At 39.5% G+C, this 9,240-nt stretch overlaps 1 protein-coding gene across 2 annotated transcripts in view; it reads left to right on the plus strand.

Moving 5' to 3' along the window:
* Positions 1 to 8,393, plus strand: part of cab39l (calcium binding protein 39-like) — a 138,297-nt gene extending 129,904 nt beyond the window's left edge. For both annotated transcript variants that reach the window (XM_038802617.1, XM_038802618.1), the window contains one exon: positions 6,896 to 8,393. In XM_038802617.1, the coding sequence (XP_038658545.1) occupies positions 6,896 to 7,084 (189 nt within the window). In that variant the 3' untranslated portion in view covers positions 7,085 to 8,393. The remainder of the gene's footprint in view (positions 1 to 6,895) is intronic.
* The last annotated feature ends 847 nt before the right edge of the window (positions 8,394 to 9,240 follow it).

A 9,240-nucleotide genomic window follows, 5' to 3' on the forward strand; every position in this document is an offset into this window, starting at 1 on the left:
ATTAGGGTAGTTGAAATCCGTATTCTTCATGCCTTTCAGTTTCTTCACTTCTCTGAAATTTGCCTACATATTTGATCTCCTATTGCTGTCTGTCTGACTGTATCCTCTTTTCTGTTCCTCTATTTAACCCTTATAGCAATGTTTGAGAGTTTGAATTTTTTTTAAGACCTGGAACGAATAATAACGTGTGGCTTTCAAAAGGGAATTGGATAATTATCTGAAGAGAGAAGATTGCAGGGCCAACCGGAAAAGGCGGGATTGGGACTAGCAAAAGCCAGCACAGACACGATTAACTAAATGGCCTCCTGTGAAAAATCATAGAATGGTTACTTGATATAGTACCCATAATGTAGTAAAATGTCTCAAAATGCTTCATAAGACCATTACCCAACAAAATTTAACACCAAGTCACATGAGATAATGGGGCAAATGACCAAGAGCTTAGTCAAAAGTAGATGTTAATGAGCACCTTAAAGGAGGAAAGAAAGGTGGCATGTTGACGTGGTAGTGAGGACATTTTGGAGCCTGAGGCCTCAGCAGCTGAATGCATACCACCTCTGGTTGTGATTTAAAATTGGCGATGCACAAGGCCAAAGCTAAAGGAGTACCAATGTCTGAGGATTGTGGTACTGGAGGAGGTTAGAGGGGGAAGGGCACGGCCCTGGTGGAATTTAAAATTGAGCCATTTTGCTGGAGTCTGTGTAGATCAGTGTGCACGGGTGGTGTGTGAATAGAGTTCAGTGTGTGTCAAGACACAAGTTCTCTGGACATGTTGATATTCTGTGTTTATTAAAATCTAGATGTGTGTGAATCTCCTTTGAGCTATAACCAATCTCCAACTTTAATTGTTATTCCTAAATAATGTTTTGCACTCAACTTAATGTTCAGTTCCTTAGTGTATTAAATGCTTGCAGCAAACAATAGTTGGGTGTGTGTTGTCTATAAACTGAGGGTGGAGTGTACATAGTTTTGTCAACGTCATGTTCATTTATTTAAAACAACATGTAAAAATCCTACAATGGAAATTTTTTCCCCAAAACATTGTTTAACCTTGCCCCACTTTGATGCATGGGTTAACTCAATTGGGGTTGTATTTAGGTAATTTTTTTTGAAGCCCCTTAATGAGCCAGGGTTTCTGAGGAAACAAGGGTTGTGAAATTAAAACCAATTCCCATTGCTCAAGCAAGCAGCGTAATTCTAGCCACTCGTGCTCCTCAGCAAAGAGAAAATCTGAGCATGTGACCCTTCAGGTCTCATTTAGTTCAGTTTTTTTGTGTAATGCAAATCTGCGAGTCCTTTATCTAATTGAGGCGGAGTCAGTTCCGCTAAGCTGCTGCTTATATTAAATGGGACAATGTGCCCAAAATGTACCTGATGTGGGAGCAGTGACCATTACTTGCTTCCTTAAAAATGGTTTGGCAAATGTTGGTTTTGTGGAGGTAAAACTGCACTATGTAAATACTGCTTCCTGTTGCTTTTGTAACCAGCAAATAGAAAGTGATGGAATAACTGCCTTGCCTGGAAAGAAACCTTTCTTCCATCTTGCAGTTAGTGAAAGTGTGGAGTGCTTTTCACCTCCATTGTCATAATCAGTAAAGGGAATGAGTTAAATAGAATGACATGAAAGAGAAAATAGCATGCATCAGAAAAGGCCAGTGGGCTAAAGCAGGACTTGTTTGTCACTAGCCACAAGCCAGTGTGATTTTATCTTAATGAGCCAAAGCATTAGGTTTCCGTTTTAAAAATTTTTATTTATACCTTTTCACGGCTGAGTAGTTTGCAAGTCCCACTGACCTTACTCATGTTTTCTCATAAGTAAGACTGATTTATTTGGAATACAGAGGTGGATTCCTTTACTGGGAATGTACAGATACGCTAGGGTGATACAATTGACATTTGGAATCTGTTAAGCTGTGAAAATGATTTGGAGAGTCTGGTGTCTACAGTGGTCGTACTGCTGAAATTTTATTCTGAAGTGCAATCAGTCCTCAAGCATGCTGAATCATCATTCAGAATCATAGAATCGTTACAGTACTGAAGGAGGCCATTCAGCCCATCATATCTGCATCAGTACTCCGTAGGCATTGACCTAATGCCTCCTCCCAGGCTTTCTCCCCATAGCCTTGTACATGATTCCTTTTGGGATAATCCAATTCCCTCTTAAATATCTCAATTTCACAAACCTTTGTTCTTTTAAAGCTCTGCACTTTCGTCCTCGCTTTGTAATGGCTCCAAATTTGTATTATCCTCAAATTTTGAAATTGAGTCCAGTACATCAAGGTCCAGGTCATTAATATATAACAGGAAAGCACGGCCCCAACACTGACTTCAGGGAACTCTACTACAAGCATTCATCAAGTCCGAAAAACCTCTGTTAACTACTACTTTGTTTCCTGTCACTCAGCCAATTTTGTATCCATGTTGCTACTTTCCCTTTTATTCCATAAATTATATCTTTGTTCACAAATCTGTTGTGCAGCACTATATCAAATGACTTTTGGAAATCCATGAATACTACATCAGTTACATTATCTTCAAGTCTCTCTGCCTCATCAAAAAACTTCCAAGTTAATTGAGCACAATTTGCCCTTAACAAATTTGTGCTGGTTTTAGAACATAGAACATAGAACGATACAGCGCAGTACAGGCCCTTCGGCCCTCGATGTTGCACCGACATGGAAAAAAAAACTAAAGGCCATCTAACCTACACTATGCCCTTATCATCCATATGCTTATCCAATAAACTTTTAAATGCCCTCAATGTTGGCGAGTTCACTACTGTTGTTTTACTTAATTTACCCACGTTTGCCCAAGTGACTTAGTTCAAATGATGCATGTAAATTGTATGAATCAGTCATGATATTTTGATGGTTCTTAAAGCTGTCCCAAAATTAGCAAAATGCAAAACTGTTCTGTTAAACGTTTCTTGGAGATTTGTTATGCTGAACTGTGGTACTAAACCAGTAACCCAAAGCATTGCAAATTTAAATTCCACCATGGCAAATTGTGAGATTAAAATGAATAAATTTGACAATTTGATGATTCGTATCAGAAAATAATCAGTGGCTTGCAAAGAAGATAACCCTGCTGCCCTTTCTCATTCTAGTTCAACAATATGCAGTTATTTCTTAATATCCCCTGAATTAGGCCATCAATTGCCTCAGTTCCACAGCCCACCACCTTGGGGCATGTGGGAACTGCAATAAATTCAGCCTCAACAGTTGTCCACGTCCTGAGAAGTTTTTTTAAAAAAAGTTAATGTTTTTAAAAAAGACATGCATCTGTTTTTCATTTTCTTTTCCTGTTTTTTTTAATGTTAAAAATGACACTTTTGGATGAGGTTTTTAGTCAAGGCCACGTCTGTCTACTTATGATGTACAAACTCCTATGATGCAACATTAGCAAAGAATTCCCCATCCCCCTTCCCCCACCCTCGACCAACATCAGATAATCTAAATATAAATTACAACACTGAAACACAAAACTATGCTATTGTTAATGTTGCACACAAGCTTTCTCCCACCCAACTTTACCTTATCTAACCTGATCAGCATTTCCTTCTGTTCCTTTTTCTGTCATATAGTTACTTAGTTTCTCCATAAATGCACCTAAGCCATTTGTCTCAAATAAAGGATAACAGTTGCACAGTGGTTATGTTACAGGGCTAGTAATCCAGAGGCCAGGATTAACGATCCAGAGATTTGAGTTGAAATACCACCATGGCAACTAAATTTAGTAATGATCAAATAAATCTGGAATAAAGATATAACCCATCTGTTTCACTAATCTCCTTTTAATCATCAGAAATCATGTTTCTACTAGGTCTGCCCTCTGGCACTCCAGATCAACAACAATGTGATTCACTCTTAATTGTCCTCTGAAATGCCTTAGCAAGCCACTCAGTTGAATCAAAACTGCCAGAACCTTCACCACACAAACTGCAACAGTTCAAGATGACTCATCTTCGCGAGGGCAATTAGAAACTGGCAATAAATGCTGATCTTGCCAATGGCACCCAAATCCCATTGATGAATTAAAGAAGATAAACTATTCCATGTGTTAGCAAGTTCCGCATTCTAACCACACTCCGAAGTTCTCCTGAATTACTTATTAGATTTAGTAGTGATTGTCTGAGAATGATGACTCCCAACTTTGGTTTCTCCCAAATGGAAACAAATTGAACCCCTGCATTTTGTTTGCATTTGCATCGTCTTATTAACCTGGTCACTAGTCTGACATTCATTTACCGTTTGTGGGACTGTGTACAAGTTGGCTGCAACATTAGCTGACATGTAGCAGCTAGCCATCTGCTTCTTGCATGGATGGTCAATGTTTTACACACTGTTTGCCTTGAACTTGATGAGGTTGGCCATGACATCAGCTGTTCTCTGAATGGGTGGGAAGGGATTAAATTAAGCAGGTCACCACAGCACTATTGACTCATGGCAGAGCAAATTGTGTAGTGCACATGCGAGTATTTTATATTTTTATCAATTGCGAGAGTTAGGGCAGCACGGTGGCCTAGTGGTTAGCCCTGCTGCCTCATGGCACTAAGGTTCCAGGTTCCATCCCGGCTCTGGGTCACTGACCGTGTGGAGTTTGCACATTCTCCCCATGTTTGCGTGGGTTTTGCGCCCACAACCCAAAGATGTGCAGGTAGGTGGATTGGCCACGATAAATTGCCCCTTAATTGGAAAAAGTGAATTGGATACTCTAAACTTTTTTTTTAATTGTGAAAGTTAACCGGTATCCTTGGGTTCAAATCCCTCCTTTTGCATAGGGGCAAGGTTGATAGCCTCAGACGGTATGGGAATTGAACCAAAGCTCAAGCTTTTGGCATCGCTCCGCATCATGAACCAGCCGTCCAGCTAACCAACCCCCCCCCCCCCCCCATACCGTTACCTCCGTTCCTTTAGTAGTAACTTTAGAATTTTAATACCACATCACTTATTATTTATATCGGAATAACCCGTCCTGATATAATGCTGGTGTTGATGGCAATTACTACTAATGAATTTTTCGCTGTGATTAATACATGGCTCATGGCTGCTTTCTTTTGGAATTGACCTGTAAAAGTCAGTGTGCAATAAATTTCTAGCTTTGTACTTTATTGGCTGTGAAGCACTTCAGGGCATGCTAAGGTTGTGAAATTGTGCTATAGGTATGTAGATTCTTTCTTCACGGACAAAAATGATGGAAATCCCAAACCCCATTCTTATCAAATAATGGGCGAGATATTCTCTGTTTGGGAGACTATGTACTCCCGCCAGAGGTGAATTGCAACTGATTTTGGTCCAGGACCAACTTGTTTTGGTCCTATTATTGGAACATTATTCCAGTTTTTGATAGTTTGAAATGCATCAGGAGTATTGTTCTGAGGCCCTCCACTTGTCAATGAGGTAATTGCATATAAATTCCTTAAGTTTTTCCTTTTCTCCACCTACCACTCCTCCCCTTCCATCCACTGTTTCGCAAGCTTTGTCACTCGTTGCCATATTAGAGGTAGCGTTCCTACCTCTGGGCCTAGAGGCTCCCATTTCAAGTCCCATGCCAGGTCTTGTTGGCCTCAAAAGGAGGGTCCATAATGCTGTTCAACAGGCTGATGATCAGTCCAGGGAATCCCCCCTATTCCCCAAAGGGGAAAAAAATGTGTGAAGCTGTGCTTTAAAAAGTTTGACAAATGGGGGGGGGGGGGGGTGGTTTTGTTTGGGCCGGTGTCATCTGTGCAGCATTCTCTGAGGCATTGATAGGAGGTGCATTCCTTTGGAGGAATGCTGCATCTGTCAGTTTTACTTCCCTTTTGAGATGGGAAGTGTGACTGGGGACGAGTGCACAACATCTGGTGCAGTGTCCCAGGACAATTGAGCTTCAAACATAACTAACTGAAATATCTTGCAAATGGATAATGAATTTACAATTGGATATTTCAGTCACTGATAACCAGTTAATGTCAGCATAAGCCCTTTTTCTTAAGATGTTTTGCTTAGTTTTATAATTTTGGAACTGTGATATGTCTATTAAAATAACTATAGCAGAAAAACTGGGGGGATCTTCCTTTTAATTGAATTGATCACAATCCCACATAAATATCACTAAATTTTCCACAACAAAGCAGGAACCCCTCTTGTTGACCAGACAGCTGAAAGTAACTGCATCTTTATTCTACAGCCCAGTGTATTTTAAGGGTTTGATTTTCTGTGCTGCTCCGCAGGTTAAATTGTTGGTGTAAAAGTTCCTTGCTGTTCTGTTTAATCTGCCTATTGCCCAGTGTCTTACCGGAGAAAACAAAACCCCTTTGTCTTTCTACAGCCTCAAGCTTCCTTGCATTTCCATCCTCATACAAGTTTTTAAAATAAAGAAGGAAATGAACTGCGTGTATGTGAACAGTTTGCTGTAAACCACAGCGGAACTCGGGGTGTCATTTAAATGAGTTAAGCAGGTCATCAAATAAATCTCCAAGTTTTGTTCGTTAAATTCCCAGTTAGTGCAGCTAATCAAGATTTGTGAAATATCACGAAAAAAATATAGAATTGGACAGCACGGTGGTGCAGTGGTTAGCACACTGCCTCACGGCGCCGAGGTCCCAAGTTCAACTCTGGGTCATCACTGGTCCATGTGGAGTTTGCACATTCTCACCTTGTTTGCCTGGGTTTCACCCCCACAACCCAAAGATGTGCATGTAGATGGATTGGCCACGCTAAATTGCCCCGTAATTGGAAAAAAATTAAAAATATAGAATTGAATTTGTGAGATGGGGTAAAGTTGGCATAGGTTTGATGCCACGGTAGGAGGAAGCTTAAAATGGTTCACATGAAATTTGGACACCACAAGGTAAGCTGCATTTGCCTAATTTATGAATAATTTGCACATTTCTTTCTCTCTTTGCTCTTCCTAGGTTTTTGTGGCAAATCCCAGTAAAACACAACCTATCCTGGACATCCTGTTGAAAAACCAGACCAAACTGATAGAGTTCCTCAGTCAGTTTCAAGCAGACAGAACAGATGATGACCAGTTTAATGATGAGAAATCCTATTTGATCAAACAGATCAGGGATTTGAAAAGACCAGCGCCTCAACAATCGTAACATATTTGGTTCAAAGCAGTATCGATGGATGGAGCTTTAACTATTTGCCGCACCTGTATACAATTTGATTACATTTCTTTGTAGGGAAGGGATTGTGTAGTAACAGTAACTCACTTCTAATATTTATATATAATAAAACTAATTTTATTCATGCATATTGTCTTTGAGTGCCTGTATATTAGTTATTTCCCCCTCCTACATCTATGGTTATATGTGGGTTTAGGAGTTTACATACTTGTACAGCAGCAGTGATTCTTTGCCCTGATAGTTTTAAATTTTTAAGTAACTGTGACTGGGATTAGCATGTTGTTGGTGAGGTGGCTATAGCCTTGGGTTGGAACAAGTTTGCTACTGTATTACTATGTAAGTGAGGTTATTTTTATTTTGAGTGCGTTTATCACTGTGGATTAGGGAAAAGTCTGCGGCAATATCTTTTTGCAATGGTAAATTTGCAGAGCTTGCAACTTTTGAAACATTTCTGATTAGCTTTAAGAATGGGCTGATCCCATAAGGCACCCACCATGATAGCCCTGCATTAGATTAGCTAGAGACTATTTAACATTGCTAAATGGCAAAAGCGGACACCCTAAGTCTATGTATGTAAACCTACTCATTAATATTGGTACACAATTTTTATTGTGAACAGGTCAGCATAAAGCAGATAAAGAATGATTGGTGAATATTTTCTTTACGCATAAAATCGAAACCATGTCCCGATCATTTTTCTTATTTACTTCAAAGGGGTCAAGCTGTAATTTAATTTTGTGGTTGCACATATCATTTTTCTTTCCAAAACATGTAATTGTACATACGTGGTTGCATCGAATGAATACTTGTTACAATGTATGGCTGCATTTAGAAGTAAGTGCCCTGATGGTCAGCTTTTCACAAAATCACAAATACAGCCTAATTTGAGTACTTTTTAAATAAAAGATATTAAACTTATGAAAAGCTTAATTTGTTTTTGTTTTAAATGATTTATGCTGTATGTTTACCAAAACTGTTTCACTCGGTTTCACTTTTAAAGATGTAATATGAATTCTGTATTATGTTGAGGTCATTAATTCCCATAAATTGCTAATCATGCTTTTTTACACTTCAAAATCAGATGGTTTGGGGGAATTCTTTATGTACTATGCTATGAAGTTGTAAACATTGTATCAGCCTTACTGAGACAGTTATTACTGAAGAAAATAGTCTAGAAACGACTTCAGAGTAAATTGATCAATTGTTTATTCCACTGATGAATAACGATACAACATTTATGTAGACATAGTTGAAAAATTAAAAAGAAAACTTACTGATTTAAGACTGCAGCTCTGGTCCATTATGGTGCTTTGATGTTGAATGAGAGCATGTATAGTTCTATAAGCAAACAGTTTTTTTTTATAAATTTAGAGTTTCCAATTATTTTTTTCCCAATTAAGGGGCAATTTAGCATGGCCAATCCATCTAACCTGTACATCTTTGGGTCGTGGGGGGTGAAACCCACGGGAAGAATGTGCAAACTCCACACAGACGGTGACCCGGGGCCGGGTATTTCTCTTTTTAAAGCACTGTTTAATCTTTTGTTAATTCTTTCCTCTTCCACTTCTTTTGTTCCCTCTTAAATTCTGTCTCTCCCTTGGAGGATGGGTTCCATGGACAACAGCAATCCTCCAGAGCCTCATTCAAGTGACTACTTGTATGATGCAGGCTATTGGACTGGAAAGAATGTGGATCCTTTCTGGTCTGATATCCACGTGTTTCCAGCCAGGATCACTGAATAGCAATTCAGTGCTGATGGAAGAGCAGCTTGGAGTTTGCTCACTTGCACCTACTGGTAACTGGATTGAGGACTAGCTGATTCCTCATGGAGCTGGACAAAGGATACTTCCAACTCATTGGGTTGAACTTTAAGGGCGGCACAGTGGTTAGCACTGCTGCCGTCAGCACCAAGGACCCAGGTTCGATCCCGGCCCCGGGTCACTGTCTATGTGGAGTTTGCACATTCTTCCTGTGTCTGCCTGGGTTTCACCCCACAACCCAAAGATGAGCAGGTCAGGTGCATTGGTCATGCTAAATTGCCCCTTCATTGGAAAAAAGATAATTGGGTACTCTAAATCCATTTTTATTAAAAGTTTAAGTTTGAACTTTATTATTATTAATTAAAAGAT

This window comes from Scyliorhinus canicula, chromosome 7, assembly GCF_902713615.1.
Source record: "Scyliorhinus canicula chromosome 7, sScyCan1.1, whole genome shotgun sequence".
In the NCBI taxonomy this organism is placed as follows: Eukaryota; Metazoa; Chordata; class Chondrichthyes; order Carcharhiniformes; family Scyliorhinidae; genus Scyliorhinus; species Scyliorhinus canicula.